The sequence below is a fragment of the Copadichromis virginalis genome, linkage group LG16, assembly GCF_057382275.1.
Source record: "Copadichromis virginalis isolate Kocher_CV1m ecotype Utaka linkage group LG16, C_Virginalis_male_GT1.1, whole genome shotgun sequence".
NCBI classification, from domain to species: Eukaryota; Metazoa; Chordata; class Actinopteri; order Cichliformes; family Cichlidae; genus Copadichromis; species Copadichromis virginalis.
The window spans coordinates 15,926,789-15,947,611 of NC_140633.1; the positions used below are offsets into that span (position 1 = coordinate 15,926,789).

Here is a 20,823-nt window from a genome sequence, read left to right on the forward strand (position 1 = left end):
AAAAGTGCCCGTGTGACATCTGGGACACAGTGTGACTAAGAACTCTCTTTTTGTTCTTAACTTATGGCTTAAAAAAAAAAAAATCGAGATATATATCTTATATCGCCATCCAGCTAAAAAATATCGAGATATGAATTTTGGGTCATATCGCCCAGCCCTACTCTCCACCATTTGACCGTAGAACTGAAGAAGCTTCTCGGATGAGAGGTGAAACATCTTCAAGTAACTTAAAGAAGTCCAGACGCTTTTCTTTGCAAGCTCCCAAAGAAACTTTTCTTAAAATCAGAATCATCTTAAAGAGTACAAACTATATTTGTCCCCACAAAGATAGATCTGCAAGTACGCACACAAGCAAAACTGTATATTCTTTATAACAGTGCAGTCAAAGCTTAAGAGCAGCCAAGACCTAGTGACTTTTTCACTGCTCCTTTATATACATATACACATATACATTTAAGAGCAAATATCACATTATTGCTCCCACATTGTGTTGCCGACCAGTTCTGTTGTTTTCATGAAATGCAACTTTTCTACCTCAGCATCATCATACCCATCCAGCCCTCCTGTCTGTGACCCAATTAAGTAGATACTTTTAGAGACGTAGGCAGATAAGGATGACTCAAAATGTTTTGTTCAGGGTTGCTGTTGGGCAGAAGAATGAATTGGGAACCAATTAGTCTTGATGCTGTGGTCAAAAGTTCCAAGGTTGAATGACTGTACATGATGCATGCATGCTTTAATGACTTTCAAAAACAAGACTTGAATGAACAAATTAGATGTTTTTTTTAGGTTTTTCTCTAATACACACAGGGACAAAAGTATACCTACTGGGAAAAAGAATACATACACCCCCATTAAGATTTGGTTAAATGGCCCTGACCAAGGTGCATATCGATCACACACTTTAGCTAGCCATCAACACGTTTCTGGGACAATTCTGGCGGCTATGTGACCGCTCCTCTTGGCAGAATTGGTAGAGTTTATTTAAATGGCATAGACCTGTTTTTTAAACACAGTACACAAATTTCAGAACTGTAAAACACAGACTGTACTGGAAACCCTATGATATTTGAGAATCATAGAACCTAACAATCTGATAAATCAGCATTTAGGGACTCTCGGTCAACAAAAAAAGCATATTGAAAACATACAGAAATCAAAAAGGATTCATTTGAAATAAACTTATGACATAAAAGAAAGGTAAAGAAATGTAAGATATTTAGGACATTTCTTCCATAAGATGAGGTGGAAACCCTCTTAGAAGTGACCTTTCCAATAGTGGATGATGACTGTGTCCTGCAAGTAGTTCTTGTTATAAAATCGTCAACTCCTGAACTTCAGTATAGCTTTGCAAAACTTTTTGGTGTCTATTATGTCTGGGCACAAGTTTCCAGGGACAGCAAGTCTTTCCATCATGTGGGTGACCAGCCATGTGAACAACCCCTTCTTCCTGGCTACGAATCTGGATAGCGTGACATTTATTCATTACTTTTACCATGAGCCGGGTGACAAATAACTCGAGCTGTCTCTTGCTACCTCGGTTGCAGCGTCACATCCTAAAGAGGCTCTTTGCTCGTTTCTTCCTTAGAGACTTTTTCCTGCACTGTGATGTTTGTCTCAGTTATGTCTTTAGATAAAGTGCCTGCTTCTTATTGATGCAAACTAATTTTCTTTCTGAACAATGTTTACTAGCCTCTAATGATGGTGTTAAGCTACACACATACTGCATATGTCTATCTTTTTGTGAAATGTTGGCTTTAAAACCAGCCTAACAGAGACAATTTTGGAAACTGCATTTTGGACAGTCATTGAACTTTTAAAGGCCTGTTTGATGTTTGAAACTTGGGGTTAATATTAGAAAGGCTCAAGGGCCTGGGAATGTATTGATAGAGGTCAACTCTGTTTTGCTTTGCCATAGCTGCGACTTCATTCTGACATAACACACTCCACTGAATAATAAATATGACACACATACCAGAACTACAATACAATAAAAATACAAGTACCACATCATCAGCGATGAGCCCCTATTAGCACCTTTAACTACATAATAAGCAATGTTCCCTCTAATTTTTCATGTGTCTGAGTGAACGCACAAACTCCCTGAGCGGTCCCTTGGACCACTGTGAGCAACAGCAGACGTGTGCACTGTGGTCACGCCCGCATCGAATCCATCCAACTTACATGGTTTATTAAAATAATCAAATTACAGCATTTATGTTAGACTACTTTTAATTAACTGCTTTAGCCCACTTACAATGAAGATGAAAAAAAAATCTTGTTCATGACCTGTGTAGTGTGTTAACACTATTGGAAGTAAAAATAACTTGAACTCCGACGATTTTGAAAACGCAACTTTATCTTTTATTTTTTTTAGTAAAGCTCTGACTTGTATTATGAGTTTGAGTCTGTGGTCTGGGAGAGAGTCCTGTAACTCTCTGTCTGCAAAATACAGTATATAATGACCAATGTTGGACAATTATTTATATAGTTACTTCTTTTAAAAAAGTAACTAAGTAATGCAAACAACAAAGTTTTTTGCAGCTGTTTAACTAAAAATGCAGCTAAGGCGTTTTTTTAAATAAACATTTCAAACTATTTACAGAACAATCAGCTGTTCTGCATCAAATTTGATGCCACACAAATTATTTGTGCCACTCCAAAAAATAATTTCTGTCCACTATGAGATAAAGGAGAACAACAGCCTGATACCTGCAGGCCTGACAACAGGAGATGTGTCACTCCTGTAACACCTGTAACATTCAGCAGTCGCCTCATTGTTCTGACACACACAACAAAACTATTCACTACACTACACACTAACTACACAAGATTTGCGCTAAACGTTGCAAATCTCTCATCTCAAAACCGCAGTCACTCCTAAAATTTCTTCCCGTTTCTTAACAACTAAATGCCATGTTTTGATTGGTCCACATGGTACATTTTTCGACCAATGGGAAAGGGTGGGGGGTGTTTTGGTTTCATCTTTGCTCACAGGCGGAGAGTGCTTTCAAGCGTTTTCCTTATAAAACGCCGTTTTTACCGTTTCTTCCCGCAGTAAATGTAAACAACGATAGTATTCAGGAAGAAAACTAAACATTGCAGATATTTTTATCATAACTCTGGTTTTACGTGGCCTATCAACACAATTTAAAAACTGGTATAAAGTCCACACTTTTTCAATTGTTCCGTCTGTCCTGCTCACATCTCCAATGGCTGTACACGTTGTCATTAATGTGGCTTCACTCCACATCAGCCACGCAGCTTTGCTAGCTAAAACATCGGTGTCGGCACATAAGGACGCTGTCATAGCCTGTCAACGACGTTGATTAGCTGCGTATACGAATGTGAATCGCGTGATTGGCTGGACTATGGGATAAGGTGGCATCGTTCTAATCCCATACTGGAGCAGCCAGTCACTTACTGACTAACACTGCAAAACAGAATTGTTAACGTATTTACTTTAATTTCAATACAGGTTAGAATTTTTTTTGTGCGCAACGCAGATTTTTTCCTGCGCACGCGCGCATCTTAGAGGGAACATTGATAATAAGTGAATCTTTTTCAGTTTCAGGCACATGACTATAGTCAGGCACAGTTTGCGTCCTTCATTTAGGCACGGCTTCTTTAACTATGTTTTATAAATGCAATGGAAACTGGTCTGGGGTTATTCACACTAGTCTTACAATGTTTTTCAATTTCTTTTTTTAAACAGTCATATAATGATGATATACACCAGGATAGTCAAAATTGCAGCTACCATAGAACAGTTTTCGTTCTCTAGAAGTCAGCCGATTTCCTTTTTTTCTCCAAGTGGAGGTAGAAAAGTAGTAAAATGGTAACAAGGCAAGTGTAAAACATGAAAATGGAAGGCAGATATGAAAAAAAAAACTTTGGTGGAAAAGCACTTGCAGGTATTTATTCTGTTTCCTTCTCAATCAAAGATAGAGGGGCATGCATTCGTTTGTGTTTCAGTGTACCCGGCCTTGTCAAGATAAAGCTGATAATGTTTTATTGTGAAGCGTGTTTACCCTGCACATTGAATGAATATTCAGAGACTCGCTTCCAGCTTCATTTGTTCATTTGTGTTTGTGTGTGTGTGCTTATATCCTTATTAACTGAGGGGGAACGAAAGTTCCCTGAAGGTGTGATCTGAAGTGCAATATTTCAAACAGCTCCCCTCTGCAGCATTGCTGTGATGCTTCTGCTATTGTGTTGTGTAATTAATGCTGATGTAGTGCTTCCGTAGCTTTTTGAGTGATGCTTTATAATGGGAAATGATATTGGATGAATACTTTGACTAAGTGATTGTTTTTATCTGTTGTAAACATTTTATGATGCCCATCTTTTACACCTAATAAGAGATGAATTAAGGATTCTAAATTGGGAGCAAATACATATTGTACAGATGATGCTGTATTTCTGTACAAATAACTGAGGTGAGAAAATGTAAAGGTGTGCTGAATTATTGATATAAAAACCAGTAAACATTATTGAAAGTGTATTTAGTTCACACTAAATTCATAATATAATTTTAGAAATCTTACTAAATGTGTAAACCAAAAATGTGTGATTCAAGAGTGACCAAACTTTTTTTTATTTTTTTTATTTATTTACGTTTTGTCTCATTTTCATTGCAAAAATATTTTGTCAAGTGATTTGGGATTGGAGGCACTATAAGACACACTTAAAATCCTTTAAATTTCTCAAAAATCGAGAGTGCGCCTTATGTATGAATTCTGGTTGTTCTTACTGACCTCGAACTGATTTTATGTGGTACACGGCGCTCAAAAATCTGTCAAAAATGTTTTAGTCAGACTTTGATAAGCTATGAAGCCGCACTGCTTGATGGATTGTCGTCAGGAGCCTCTCGGAGTAATCTGGGTCCAAAACTCCATCTGCTTCAGGTCCCAAAGTCAAACGAACACTGTGGCACCACTGAGAGTTAAAAACTGTCTAAATTCTTTCATATTTAATAAAATGATCAGCGTTGCTGCTTTACCAGGTGCAACAATTAAGTTTAACATCCAGACGTCCATGAAAACAGGATTTATTAACTTTAACAGAGTTAGAAGTTAGCAGGAAGTTAGCTCGCTAGTTTCCACCTAAACATGATATAGCATGTTCTCACTGAGAGATTTCTGAAAAAATTAAAACGTACAGCTCTGCTATCACTTCCAACATAAATGAAGACAGAAAACTAAACAGCAGTGACGTTGGTAGGGTTACTGAAGTTGGGCTAGCTGGTATATAAGGATGTGCTACATGGTAGCGACACAGCTATGTTTTTTTGTTTGTTTTTTTTTTTTTGACACAGCTATGTTAGAATAACATAAACACAGTGAAGCTGGAGGATGAACGCTAACTTTTTCCCACTGTGAGGCAGGGCCGTGCAGAGAGGTTTAAAGGGGCGGGTGCTCAAAGTTAAAAAGGGGCACATTGAACCAGGCTGAATAAAAACAACACACATTCATCAAGAATCTAATATGGGCAACAAGGCAAAGCAAACGTAGCCGATGTTTTACCTGATGGGTACAATGTTGCTGTTGAGGGGTTGCTGCTGCTCCTGCTGCTGATAGTGCTGGAGGGCAGGGCTGTGTTGATCTGAGACTGTAAACATTAAAAAGTCCATAGGAGAGATGGTAGCTGATTAAACAAGTGTCATGAGATAATAACAAAATGCAAAGATTGGTGACAGCACTTGGAACCATAAGGCAACAAAAAACTGTGAGAAATAATTTAGGCTCTGCTAGAGCTGGGCGATAGAACGATAACGATATGTATCGCGATAGAAAAATTCAACTATCGCGATAGACCTCGCCGCTCTTGTCCTCTTTAAAAAAAAAAAAAGAAAAAAAAAGAACAGCCAATCCAAATTAAGTAGCGCAGAGCCGAACCAATCACAGCCGCAGCGTCACGTCACGTGACTTGTTACGTACAGCACAAGTGCCAAGCCGCACATGTGTATTTGTTTGGGAAGCAGCCAGCCACCGTACCGCCCGGGTAATGGAGGAAATGAGTGTGCCGACTAGAAAAATCAACCGAGCGTGACCGAAGAGAAAACAGATGATGGTTCCAATGCCGGAGAGATTGTCGAACGGAAGAGCCATAGAAGTTCCGTAGTGTGAAGGTATTTCGGCTATTTCAAGTCTGACAAAAAACAGAGTAGCGTGCACTGTAAATTGTGCCGAAAGCAAGTCTGGAAATACAATAAACTGGTGCATGCGCTACGTCCACACGTACCCGGGTATTTTTGAAAACGCAGATTTTCTATGCGTTTGCACCTTTCGTCCACATGTAAACGGCGTTTTTGGTCACTGAAAACGAAGATTTTTAAAAACTCCGTTTTTGCATTTACGTGTGGACTAGAAAACAGGAGAAAACGCATCGTCAAAGATGTGCGCATTTTTTGACGTCACACTGTGCGCCACGTTATTGTTTCGGTGAAATGAATTTCTACAATACTGTTACTGTTAATTCTACTCTGCAGTGTTTAAATGCTTACATATACACACAGTTACTGTCCGTCCACACATACGACTCGGTTCTGCTTCTATGCCCCAGCTTTGTTTAGTTTTTCCCACCGAGGCTTCTAGACTTCTGATTGGCCAACATTTCTGCACGATTAGGAATCTAGCTCCACCTGCTGCTTTGGCATGTTCATGGCAGCGTTTTCCTTCATTTCTCCCTTTATTAGTGGACGGGATTATTTTTTAAAACGAAAACGGAAAATCTCCGTTTTCAAAAACACCCGTGTACGTGTGGACGTAGCCTCAGTCTCTGACTGGAAGCGCTAATTCGTCATTCAGGTTTTGTCAGACTAAAGTAACTGTTAAAACTGTTTGAAAAGCTCAGCTATACAACAAGGAGAGATTGAGAATTTCCTTTTAGTTCTCAGTTTATTTGATATTGACAAAAGTTAGTCAGTTTTGTCTGTTCTTCTGTAAAACAAACTAAGATTTATTTTTAGAATTAATATTTTGTTTCTAAGTGGAATTGACAATTTAGTCTGTTTCGTTTGTTCTATTTTGAAACTTAAACGCTTTAGCGGCTGCCTTTTGTGTAGTTTGCAATATTTGCCTTTATTTATCTGAAAAAGTCTCATGTTCCTTAAGTACATCTACCCTGTTGAACTTATTATGGGAAATAAATATTTAAATAAAAACAAGCTGCTGATTATTTCACATTTTACTTGTGAGCAACGGCACATTTAAATCTTACAAATATAGTTATTTGGCTTATATCGTGATAGATATCGTTATCGCCTGAAATGAAAAAAACATATCGTGATATGAAAAAATCTCATATCGCCCAGCTCTAGGCTCTGCCTGTGAATCACTCTTTGCTTCTCTTCTTCCTTCCATCCCATCTTTTCATATATCACTCTCCACTTGCTGTCCATCTGAGAACAAGGCACAACTTGCTATTGCAATAAACTATAATCTAATTATCCACACCTAACAACTCTTGCACTTAATCTATAATAAAATGATGACAGAAAAATGTTATAGCCCTGCCTTTAGTAGCCTCACACAGCTCCTGCTGTTTCCTCCTCATGTCCTTACCAGGCATGTCTGGACAATGTTATATCATGAGTAATATTTTTTTTAAAAATCCATCTAAATAAAACACACACATGCACGCACACACAGGGACATTTTAGACCTTCTTCAGAATACTGTATATACTATGGGCATCATGGTGCTGATCCAGAATCCTTACATTATTATTTATTACTACAGCTACAATAATAAAGCAATGAGAAGGGGGAAGTAATAAATATGAAATAATGTCATTATGCCTCCCTGGGAAAGTCTATGCCAGGGTGCTGGAAAGGAGAGTTCGTCCGTTAGTCGAACCTCGGATACAGGAGGAACAATGCGGTTTCCGTCCTGGTCGCGGAACACTGGACCAGCTCTTTATCCTCTCCAGGATACTTGAGGGTGCATGGGAGTTTGCCCAACCAGTCTACATGTGTTTTGTGGACTTGGAGAAGGCATTCGACCGTGTCCCTCGGGGTGTCCTGTGGGAGGTGTTGCGGGAATATGGGGTGTCTGGCCCATTGCTACGGGCCATTCGATCCCTATACAACCGTTGCAAGAGCTTGGTTCGCATTGCCGGCAATAAGTCGGACTCGTTCCCGGTGGGTGATGGGCTTCACCAGGGCTGCCCTTTGTCACCGGTTCTGTTCATAATTTTTATGGACAGGATTTCTAGGCGCAGCCAAGTGGCGGAGGGCTTTCGCTTTGGTGGCCTCAGAATCTCATCTCTGATTTTTGCACATGATGTGGCTCTGTTGGCTTCATCGGGTGAGGGCCTCCAGCTCGCACTGGAACGGTTTGCAGCCGAGTGTGAAACAGCGGGAATGAGGATCAGCACCTCCAAATCTGAGGCCATGGTTCTCAGCCGGAAAAGGGTGGAGTGCCCACTCCGGGTCGGGGATGAGTTCCTGCCCCAAGTGGAGGAGTTCAAGTATCTCGGGGTCTTGTTCGCGAGTGATGGGAGAAGGGAGCCGGAGATCGACAGACGGATTGGGGCTGCAGCTGCAGTAATGCGGACGCTGCACCGGTCCGTCGTGGTGAAGAGGGAGCTGAGTGTAAAAGCGAAGCTCTCAATTTACCGGTCGGTCTACGTCCCTACCCTCACCTATGGCCACGAGCTGTGGGTAGTGACCGAAAGAACGAGATCGCGGATACAAACGGCAGAAATGAGCTTCCTCCGAAGGGTGGCTGGCCTCTCCCTTAGAGATAGGGTGAGAAGTTCGGCCATCCGGGAGGGGCTCAGAGTAGAGCAGCTGCTGCTCCACATCGAAAGGAGCCAGCTGAGGTGGTTCGGGCATCTGACAAGGATGCCCCCTGGGCGCCTCCTGGGTGAGGTGTTCCAGGCATGTCCCACCGGGAGGAGGCCCCGGGGCAGACCCAGGACACGCTGGAGAGATTATATCTCTCGGCTGGCCTGGGAACGCCTTGGTATTCCCCCGGATAAGCTGGAGGAGGTGGCTGGGGAGAGGGAGGTCTGGGCCTCTTTGCTTAGGCTGCTGCCCCCGCGACCCGGCCCCGGACAAAGCGGATGAGGATGGATGGATAATGTCATTATGATGATTCCATTTGTTTCACTATCCACTCTGTGCAGGGCAAAGCTTATTACATTTTTAAACTGTAGAGATACAATAATTTTACTGCTGTAAAATCCAAATTTTGTCTTATTTAAAATATAAATCTAATATAATCTGCTTCTTAATGTATGTTCTTTAAAATACAGCGTGTGTTTTTTAATATATTATAATTATAATCATTATTATGTGGACATGCATATTAGATCGTTTTTTAGTGAAATATAATCCCTCCAGAAAGGCAGGAAAAGCCCGGAAACTTACTTTAAAACTAAATATGTTCTAAATACTTTAAAACTAAATATGTTCCCTAAAACGGTGACAGAGCTACAGACCCATGACAGCCTTACACAGGTAGCCAGCAGCTATGACCAGCACTACTTGTGCAGTTAATAAAAGGACAGGTAATGTTTGTCGTGCTGTTGCACACACAGCACGCTCGTTTGTTTCAGTTCGTCAGTTGCAACAAGACAGCTTACCAACGTGTACGTAATAAGCTAATACTCCTGTGTGCTACACACTACAGTGTACACTGTACACCTACTTACTGGTTTGTCGCATCAGTCTGTGTCTCTGAGTTAACTTGTGTTTCTCCTACAGCTCCGGACCGCAAAAAATGCGCGTGCTCTTTGTGAGCTCGTTCCCGGCTCGTAACCAGCGCGTTCTGCCGTCAAGGGCGACCATTGGTTAAATGTGATCATGTGACTGATGCAAGCCAGATCCTTTTATTTAGCAAAACTGTGATTAATAGTTAAATATTATTGTTGAGGGGCACAGACAGGACTCCGCACGCACACACACATTAAAAAAAATGATAATAATAATTTTTTTTTAAAAGTTGCCTCAACAAAGGGGCACTTTGGGCACCCATCAGGAAAGGGGCGGGTGCTCAAGCCCCTCTAGCCCCCCCCTCTGCACGTGCCTGCTGTGAGGGTTCCCGATGGTTAGGGACAAATGCAATCACATGGCAGGCAGCTGTAAACGGACCAAACTTCAGTCAGGACAACAACTGAGATAATCCATCTACAATACGAGGTTAGTCATTAATATACTGCAACAACATGGGAATCGAGCAGCTGGAGAGAATTCAACATTAATGAATCAATGTTAAGGAAGTGGAGGAAGCAAGAAGAATGAGTTGGGTAAAGTTTGACTTATCTGACTGTTTTGTTTCGCTTAATGTGCCTTATGTATGAAAACTGACCCGTTCATCGACAGTGCGCCTTAAAATGCTGTGAGCCTTATGGTCTGAAAAATATGGACTGTAGTCAAAGGAGCTTGCAAAGAAAAGCGTCTGGACTTCTTTAAGTTGCTTGAAGACGTTTCACCTCTCATCCGAGAAGCTTCTTCAGTTCTAAGGTCAAATGGTGGAGAGTCCCAGATATAAACCTAGTGGGAGTTTCCCCCCACAGAGGGACAAAAGGACCCCCTGATGATCCTCTAATCGCCTGAGCCAAGGTGGGAAACTGGGCGTGGGTCCCAATCAGCCAGAGTTTCGGGTGTGTTCATTGTGAAACCTGGCCCCACCTTATCATGCGAATTCCTGAGGTCAGATGGCCCAGGATGTGAGTGGGCATTAAGGCGTCTGGGAAGGGATCTCAAAACTGGATTATAGATGGCAGAGAGTTGGTGTCGTAAACCACCGCCTCTGTTCAAAGATGGTCGCTCACAGTGGACATAGATGGCTTCTTTCACTCCTCTTTCAAACCATCTGTCCTCTCTGTCCCAAATGTGAACATTGGCATCCTCGAAAGAGTGTCCTTTATCCTTAAGATGCAGATGGACTGCTGAGTCTTGTTCTGTGGAGGTGGCTCTTCTGTGTTGTGCCATGCGCTTGTGAAGTGGCTGTTTGGTCTCTCCAATGTAGAGGTCTGAGCTCCTTTGACTACGATGACCTGGATGACTGAGAACCTTCACAGACATATGGAATGTAATTATTTCAAAGGGCTCATACTTTGCTTAATCTACAGCAATACATCATGTTCTAAATCTTGACTTTCAGAACATGTATACTGTAATAGTATATTATTAACAAAAAAATCACTTTGCCACTGTTATTATTCAAAGGCTTGAGCACTGTGGGACATGCCTAACTGTCAATATCTACAGTGAGTTAAAAATATTATTTAAAAATGAGGGTGTGTATTTGCAAAACGGCTGTTTGATCATTGCACATTTGGTCACTCACATAATTACTGATTTCTAATGTGAAATTGATGGCTGCATCTGTTCTACTCGCCAAAGTGGAGCTTATTACTATTACAGCAATAAGATCGCAGTAATGTAAAGGATGTATGCGTATAAGTGAAATACTTTCTAGTGTTTGAGATAAAAGGATACAGATCATGTTTTTAGATTTAACTAGGCAAACACTGCTTGCCTTGCTTGTCTTGGTGGAATGCCATTATTGAATAAACACATTAGATTCAAGATTCAAGATCTTTTTATTTGTCACATACACAGTTATACAAGTATAACACGCAGTGAAATGTGACCTGATATGCTCCTCGACTGTGCAAAATAGTGAGGGAAAAACATTATATACAGTAAGTAAGTACATATATACAAAGAGGACATTATGTGCAATAAGTGAGTGAATTATATACATTAAGTTAAATAGAATAAAACAATCTGGAAATTTACAGGTCAAAATTTGGGAATGAATATTGTGTGAGTGGGGTGTTAAAGTGACATTTGCTGCTATGAAGTGAGAAGGATCAGGCATGATATGGGAATATGTGAGTCCTGTCTCCGTTCATTATTAACATTTTAATATTCTGAGAGTAGCTTCTTAGTTATGATGACTCTAATCCCAACCCAAGCCCTACCACTAAAACTATTCAAAAAGGGTTTTTGTTTATATTAAATGGTTCTCTCAAGTCCTGGCAACCAGGAAACAAAGAAGATGGCACACATGAAAAACTTCCCATTATTTCCCAAAGTTCAATTTTGACCTTAGACCTCACAGGGGATAATGTTAGCATATGTTACATTGAAGCCACATGCTAAACAAGTCGTTTTTCAGATATTACAAGAAAATGAAAATCTGTTACATGCATTTTGGCCTTGGAAATCTTCTGTCATAAGGTTTCCAATTCAGAATGCCAATATAGGTAGAAATTCCATGTAAAGGGTTTAAATCTAACATTAACCCTATACCCCTGACCCTAAACAGATCTCAGATCTCATTTCAACCAAAAATTCATAGCAGATATCTGCTCTGAAAACCAGGGTAAATTTTTTTCTTCTTCTCTCCCTCAAGTATGAATAAAACTGTGTTTCAGTAAGAGCATGGATCAATAACCAGAATTAGACTTGGAATAATAACATTTAAATTATCCGAGATTTTCCCCCAGAAAGTCTTTTGAGGCAGACGAGGTGTGTTGCATTAATGTAGGTCAGTACTCTGCAAAGTGTTCACTGGCCGTGGTTTTATTTTTGCTCTGGTGCACAGCAGAATGGATTTCATCTCTTTTGTTAATTTCCTGTCCCCAGGTAAATATGCCCGAGCTGGCCTTGCTGCGTTTTGTGGTATTAGACGATGACTACATCGGAGATGATTTCATCGGCCAGTACAGCGTGGCCTTCGAGTGCCTTCAGCCTGGCTACCGTAATGTGCCCCTGCTGGGCCTGGCAGGAGACCCCTTACCTCACACCAGCCTGTTTGTCCACGTGGCAATCACCAACCGACGAGGAGGCGGGAAGGCCCAGCGGCGAGGTCTTTCGGTGCGGAGGGTGGGGAGACGGGGGAGAGAGTACGTCACAGTGAGGCACACTGGTATCAAGGTAGTGGATGAGACTTTTAAGTCAGCCAGTGGCCCTCTCAAAGAAGCGACGGACCTGCGGGAGGATGCTCAGGTGAGACTGGATGTGGACTGACTTTTGATAATATGTGCGACAGGCTTGTGACAGACCCAAGGTTCATTTACATTTCATAAATGAAAAATAAGCAAATATAAATATTTATTTATGAATATATAAATATATAATGTAAATAATATAAATATTTATTTTTATATAAATATATATAAATGACATCCAAACTTTGGTAAAATTATGTTCACTGGATGGCCTCAGAGGTGAAATAGGCTTGTGAACTGACCCAATGTTGATAGGATGCTTAAAAAGGGTGAATGGTGTAGGATTTTATGAATGTTCTGAAATTAGTAAATAGTAAAACTTTATTTATTTAGCGCCTTTCAAGCTATTGATCACAAAGTGCTGTGCAAAGGAAAACAAAAACATTAGACATCAGTACATCAAATCAGTCAGTTGTAAAAAGGTGTGTTTTTAATTGATTTTTAAAAAGCTCAAGAGGTTTGTGATGTCTGCAGACACAAACTAAAGAGGAAAGAGTTCCAGAGTCCTGGTGCTACTACTGAGAGGGCTCAGTCACCTTTAGTCACCTTTGGTTTTCAGCTTCGTACATGGCACAAATAGCAGGCTTTGGTCACCTTAGGGACCTGCTAGGAACATACAGATGTAAAAGTTCTTTGACGTAAGCTGGTGCTTGACCATTCAGAGTCCTGTAAGTGAGAACCAAGATCTTGAAATGTATTCTGGATTGAATGCCAACAGAGTCGGGCGAGTAGCGGTGTGAGGTGAGAAAACGTTGGTGTTTTGGCAGCAGCGTTTGTACAGTCTGCAGATGGTCCAGTGATGCTTTGTTTAGGCAGCTGAATAATGAGTTACAGTAATCTAGTCTTGAAAAACAAAAGCATGAATAACAGTTTCCAATTCTGTTTTTGAGATAATACTATTTAGCTAGGCAATACTTTTTAAGTGATAAAAACATGAACAAACCAGAGTCTGAATGTGACCATCTAAAGTAAAACCAGAGTCATAATTTACCCCAAGGTTCCCGATAAAAGGCTTGGCATAAGAGGCTAATAGATCAAGAGTTTCCATTATTAGAGTTGTATGCTTTTCTGGAGCAAAAACTAGAATTTCATTTTTTTTCCTCATTAAGTTGGAGAAAATTTTTATCCTTGTGTAAGAGATGCAGTTTTGATACCTTGTGCAGCTTAAAAGGATGTATAACTGAATATCATCAGCAGTGATATGAGATATCTTTAAAAGTGCTCAAAGTGTGCTAAAAAAACAGAAATAATAAGGGCCCCAAAACCGAACCCTGAGGTACACCAAAATGAAGATGGCTTAAAGAAGACCTATAATTTGAAGTAGCTACACAAAAAGAATGATCAGAAAGATATGAAGTAAACCACTGTAAGGCAGATCCCATTATACTGGCCCAATACCTCAACCTGTCAAGCAAGACCTGGGGATCAACTGTATCAAAGACTGAGGTTAGGTCCAACATAAGGAGGACAGGACAGTTTCCTGTGTCACTTTGCACCAAAACACCATTAAAGATAAGAGAAGAGCTATCTCTGTTAATGTTCTTTAAAACAGCAGTTAGCTGCTTAGCAACATTTTTCTCAATAATAATTGGTCTATAGCTGCCCAAGAGAGAAGGGTCTAGTGTGGCTTTTTTAGGATAGGGTGACTAACCGCATTCTTAAAGTAAATCGGGACTTGACTCGAGGCCAGAGAGGAATTAACAATATGAGGGCTGATGGAGCGAAAAACATCTTTAAACAGGGAAGCAGGTAAAATGTCTAAACAACAACAGACTTTCACAGAGCCAACTGGGTTGGTTCAGGAAGAGAAACAAGTATAAAATGATCTAAATTTACAAGCTGAGCTGGGGCAGAAATGGACAGCTGACAGAGAAAGGTTATTTTTAATATGAGTGATTTTTTTTTAAATTTTCACAGTCGATGTCAGATGACATGGGAACAGCAGGTGAAGCAGGGGTAACAATGTTATTAATAGTGTTAAACAGAACCTTAGGATTGCCTGTGCTTTTAGAAACCAGACTGGAGAACAGGCAGCCCTCGTTTCTCTAACAGAATTAGTAAAAGACACCAAAATATCTTTGACATAAATTAAATGAACTTGCAAACGACTTTTCCTCCACACGTGTTCAGGTTTCCGGCAAGAACGCTTTAAAGAGTGGATAAGGCCATTAATCCACGGTGAGGATTTTAAAACAGATGCTGATCTCTTTGTAAAAAGGACAGACACTGTCTAAAATAGAAAGGCAATAGTGGTTAGTCAAGACATTTACATCACTAACAGGAGATAACAGTAAATTAAAACCAACACAGTAATGATTAGAAATAACAACAGGGGCAGATAAGATCCATGTTAAAGCCCAAGGTTAAAACAAGAGGGTGTCCTTTTGTGTAAAAGAGGCCAGATACATGCTGGGTAAAATGAAAAGAGTTCATAAGGTTGATGAAACTCCTCGCAGAAAGAGTCGTCATCGATATGAATATTAAAATCACCAGAAATAACCAGTCTGGACAGATTCAGGGTGAAAGACAAAAAGTAATTTGAAAATACTTTGATTTGACCGCGTCGTTGGTACACTATAGCGCATGAAATAAAATTCTCGAACTTTAAAGAGCAGCAGCTCAAACGAAGAGAAGTGACTTTGGATGAATGGCTGGGAAACACCGCAGCAAGGCCTTCTCCTCAGCCCGACGTCCGTGGCTGGCTGATTAAAGAATAACCCTCCGGGCACAGCTCAATGAGGGATGCATAATCTGAGTCGTGCTGCCAGGTTTCAGTGAGCAGTAAGAAGTCCAGTTTTTTGGAGCTCAGCTCTCAGGTAGAATTAGACTTGTCTGTAGAGTGAATAAGAGAGTGGGGGAGGAGGACGAGGAGGACGAGGCAGCGACAAAGGAGTCAGTGAGAAGAGTGGAGGAGGATTATAAATACCAGCGAAAATAGAACCTGGTCGCTCAGCTCCCACCATCTTATCACTGAACACCAACATGTATGGGTGGGCAATGTGAAAAGAATCCTTTTTTGCACTGGATCGGTTTTTAGAGAGGTATATTGTGATGTTAATATATACCTTATACCCATATATGTGTTGAAACTAGGACTTTCTTGTTCCTGGAGGTAGCGGCTCTGTGCATAAAACCAGTTGTTTAGGTACTCCAATACAATCCAATGCCTCTATACCATTTACCAAAACTGGTTTGACCCAATGATAGGCTAAATCCCAGAAGGCATGACGTGACCTTATGTGAACGATAATCCAGAATCAGCCCAGTTACACTGGCCAAAGCCCAGGTGCTGAAAACGAACGAGGCGTATGTAGTGTCCAAACTGATACTCACACACATAATACACAGTCCCTCTGAACACTGTTAGTGAGCCACAGTGAAGTGTGGCCACACCAGGCCTTAATCAATTCACCTGACTACGTGATTCAGATGACCTGGAATAGCAACTTTAAAGTATAGCAGAAGGCAGGGGACAGAAATACTTGTGCTTTTCTTCTTTCATTCACTAAAAAGTTTTGATATGAAATACTTGCTAAATATAATTTTACAATGTAAAATAGAAAGAAATTAACTGGGAATGTTTAAAAGCACAAAGCAGGATAAGACAGATAAGTCAGTATTTAGGCATTACTGTATAAGATAAGATACAGCCAGGAGTTCGTGGAGACCACCCATGCAGTTAAAAGAGTCAGTATTGGACTTAAAAGACCTAAACGATGTAACTTCTTGGTCTGAAGCCAAACAAAAAGACTTCCAATTGTGTAGAAGTTTAAGGACGAACAGCCCTCGCCTACTTTGCTGTGTGACCTACAGTATAAACTTAGCAGGTGATGTTATAGTCTTAATCACTAGTTACAGCAATTCAGTTCAATTTTATTTACATTGCATCAAATCACAACAATAGCTGCCTCAGTGAGCTTTATAGTGTAAGGGAAAGACCCTACAATAATACAGAGAAAACCCACAAAATTAGACAACCCCCTGTGAGCATGGAAATGGCGACAGTGGGAACGAAAAAATCCCTTTGAACGCGAAGAAATCTCTGTCAGAATCAGGCTCAGGGAGGGGCAGCCATCAGCCACGACCGGTTTTTGGTGAGCTGTGGACGACGAGACAAAAGATACACTGTGGAAGACAGCCAGAGATTAGTAACAACTAATGATTAAAAGCAGAGTTAAAAAACACTCAGTGCATCATTGAAAGCCTCCAGTTGCCAAAGACTTAGAGAGATTTAAAACTAGAGAGCATGTCTGTTTCCTGAATCCAAACTGAAGGCTGGTTTCACACAAGAGGAGTCTGAAAGCTGAAGGCTCTGCCTCCCATTCCACTTTTAAATATCATAGGAACCACAAGTAAACCAGCAGGCTGATAATGAAGTGCCCTGTTGGGGTGATATGATACTATGAGCTTCTTAAGATGGGGCCCAGTCTATGATATGTTTATTGGCTTAGACCTGGTTTCAAAATACCAAGATGGAGATGGCAAAACCACTTCACTAACCAGTTGGTGACTTCATGGCAGCTGTATCCTTTATATACAGTCTGTTTGTAACTGCTGTTAAGTTCACAATATCAATTTAAAATCTTCTCAGATGTCAGAGTCCCAACGTGTTTCTGTTGGTTCAAACTATCCTCTAATATCTTCAGCTTCCTAATAGAACAACCACAGTTTTTAAAAAATGTCCAGGAGGACAATCAGCCACATTAATGATGGAGGAATCAGAGTGCCCACGATAAATGCGGCTATTATGAACACACACATGATTTTCCTGCTATGATGCGACAGAAATGTCTGCTTGTGTGTAATGTTTGGGTGACTGCACGGTTTCATCCATGTAGTGTAGGTCTGTGAATTTAAAAACTGGAATGAATCTCTGGTTGAAAAATGTCAATCCTTTTCAGTGGAAAGCAGAGAGCAAATTTCCTGCCATCTCATTGATCATCCAATCCCACCCAGTCAGTCTGTCAGACACACTCCCACACAAACCCACGCACACACACCGAGTGCTACGCAGAAACACTTTTTACTCACTCAGAAACTGCTTTTAATCCTCCTGCTTCAGTCTCATTGTACACCCTGCTTCTCTCTGTCTCTCTGCCATGAGTCCAGCTGTGGGCTCATCTGCCACAGATATTATTCATCATGCTTCTCTGTGTCTGTCATATTCACAGACACAGATGCACTTACACACAGGTGGAGCATGATAATTGCTAGTCCAGTTGGGGATGTGGCAAGTGGCAAATGGCATTCAGTGCAACAGCAGAGGCTTTATATTCTAGTGCTCATACATGCAGAAATAAACCTTTTACCTTTGTTATGAAGTGACCCTGAATGGCAGTTCAGCAAATGAGTCCTTTAATCTGTCACACTCAAATCTGTGAACCATCCCGATCTTGCATCCCCCCATCCAACACACACTCTAATTGCTTTGATTTCCTGTTCCAGATTTATGCCATATTGTCTCCTTTTTTTGCTAAATGCGCTTAAGCTTAGACTGATTTCACTGGATTAAAGGCAGCAGTGAGTGCCATATTGATTTAATTCACAAGGGAGACAGCAGATGACAGGGGAAGGGAGGGGAAGTGAGCGGGCCGTGTCATGATTTTTGGCTTTTCCCAGCTTAATCTTACAGCCGGAACTGTACATCAGATCTAACACTATTTTCCCTCTCTTCTCTGTCTGTTTACCTTCACACCATTTCCAGAGCACCACAGCCAGTTTCAAAGAGCAGTGTGGGCTCCCCACTGTGGCCAAACTGAAGCAGTGCATCCAGACCTTGGGCACGAGGCTACAGAGTCCTGAGGGCACTATGGGGGCCACCATGGTTCTGAAGGATGGCTATCCATGTCTGGAGCCCCTGGTCGGCCTCTCGGAACCAACTCGCAAACTGCTCGCTGCTTATGAAACGGTCAGTAAGACACATTTATTGAGCTAACTGCTTCCTTAAAAAAGAAAGTTGCATTAATTCCTGTCTTGTGCAAACATGAAGAAAAATTTCTGACGAACTGCACAGACAAATATCGCTGTGAACTGCATCGTAGTTGCTCTAGGAAAATGATTGTAACTGGCCAATCCTGTTTATGATGCAACACTTTTTAGACCATCAGCTTGCACTCGTCATAGTGGTGTAACCTACGTTTTTGCTGCAAGCTGGAGGTCATGAGTCAAAAAGTATTTGCCCTTTTTCCTGATTTCTTAGATTTTTGCATATTTGTCACACTTTGCCCAACCATGAACCATTCTGCTCTCTGCTAGAAAATCTGCAAGGATAATTCCCAGTCATTTCATGCCCTGACGCTCATGCATGTTTATGTTATGCAGCAGGAGAAAGGTCTGAAACAAACCAGCAAGTCCACCTCTCGATGGCTCTAAACCCCCCCAAAACAAAACAAGTCCAGACTCACCGTTTATTCTGATCTTAAGGCGCTTAAACAGACGAATTAAGACAATCCTCTGCAAAAGAGTGGGCCAAAATTCCACCACAACTAGTTATTAGGTTTAGGGGACATTACTTTTTCACGTGGTCTTTTAACAAAGGCAATCATTATTTAAAACTTGGATTTTGCATTTTTTTGGATTATCGTGGTCCAATATTAAAATTAGTTTAATGAGCTGAAGCATGGAAGTGTGATAAATATGCCAAAAAATATGAACTCAGTTGGGGGCTTATAGGGCTTTACTCTCTCTTCACTATGACGGACCGGTGCAGCGTCCACATCACTGCAGCCGCAGCACCAATCCATCTCCCTTCTCCCGTCACTCGTGAACAAGACCCTGAGATACTTAAACTCCTCCACTTGGGGCAAGAACTCGTCCCTGACCCGGAGTGGGAACTCCACCCTTTTCCGGCTGAGGACCATGGCCTCAGATTTGGAGGTGCTGATTCTCATTTTCACTGCTTCACACTTGGCTGTGAAACGTTGCAGTGCGAGCTGGAGGCCATCACCCGATGAAGCCAACAGAGCCACATCATCTGCAAAAAGCAGAAATGAGCTCCTGAGACCACCCAAGTGAAAGCCTTCTGCCACTTGGCTACGCCTAGAAATTCTTTCCATAAAAAGTATGAACAGAATCGGTGACAAAGGGCAGCCCTGGCAGAGCCCATCACCCACCGGGTGTGAGTCTGACTTGTTGCCGGCTATGCGGACCAAGCTCTTGCTACGAATGCCTTCTCCAAGTCCACAAAACACATGTAGTCTGGTTGGGCAAACTCCCATGCTCCCTCAAGTATCCTTGAGAGGATCAAGAGCTGGTCCAGTGTTCCACGACCAGGATGAAAACCACATTGTTCCTCCTGTATCCGAGGTTCGACTAACAGACGGACTCTCCTCTCTAGCACCCTGGCATAGACTTTCCCAGGGAGGCTGAGGAGTGTGATGCCACTGTAGTTGGAACACACCCTCCGGTCCGCCTTCTTAAAGATGGGAACCACCACCCCGGTTTGCCAATCCAGAGGTGCCCCCCTGATCTCCACGAAACATTGTAAAGGCTTGTCAACCAGGAAAGCCCTACAACATCCCGAACCTTCAGGATAGTAGGGTCTTCCGTAGGGTCTTGACATGGAAGACCCTACCAGGGGACAGAAGCCCCCGGACAACATAGCCCCTGGGATCCCTGGGACACACAAACCCCACCACCACGATAAGGTAGCGATTCACGGAGGGGGTTAGACTAATAATCATTAGTAATCTCCAGGTCTGGATCAAACCATAAGCTGGGGACTGAAGTTTAGGTTTGAATAATGCTCCTGGTTAGCTTCCACCTGGTGGTTTCTCAGTCACCAGGACCTAGAATGTCAGTTAAACCACACCCAGTCTCAGACATAGCTTTCTTTGAGGTCAAATGTCAACC

The 20,823-nt window shown here is 41.5% G+C and overlaps 1 protein-coding gene across 1 annotated transcript in view; it reads left to right on the forward strand.

Moving 5' to 3' along the window:
- plcl1 (phospholipase C like 1) overlaps positions 1-20,823 on the forward strand; it is a 131,136-nt gene that overhangs the window by 97,405 nt on the left and 12,908 nt on the right. The window contains exons 8-9 of the mRNA XM_085435566.1: positions 12,608-12,970; positions 18,677-18,880. Of these exons, the coding sequence (XP_085291692.1) occupies positions 12,608-12,970; positions 18,677-18,880 (567 nt within the window). The remainder of the gene's footprint in view (positions 1-12,607; positions 12,971-18,676; positions 18,881-20,823) is intronic.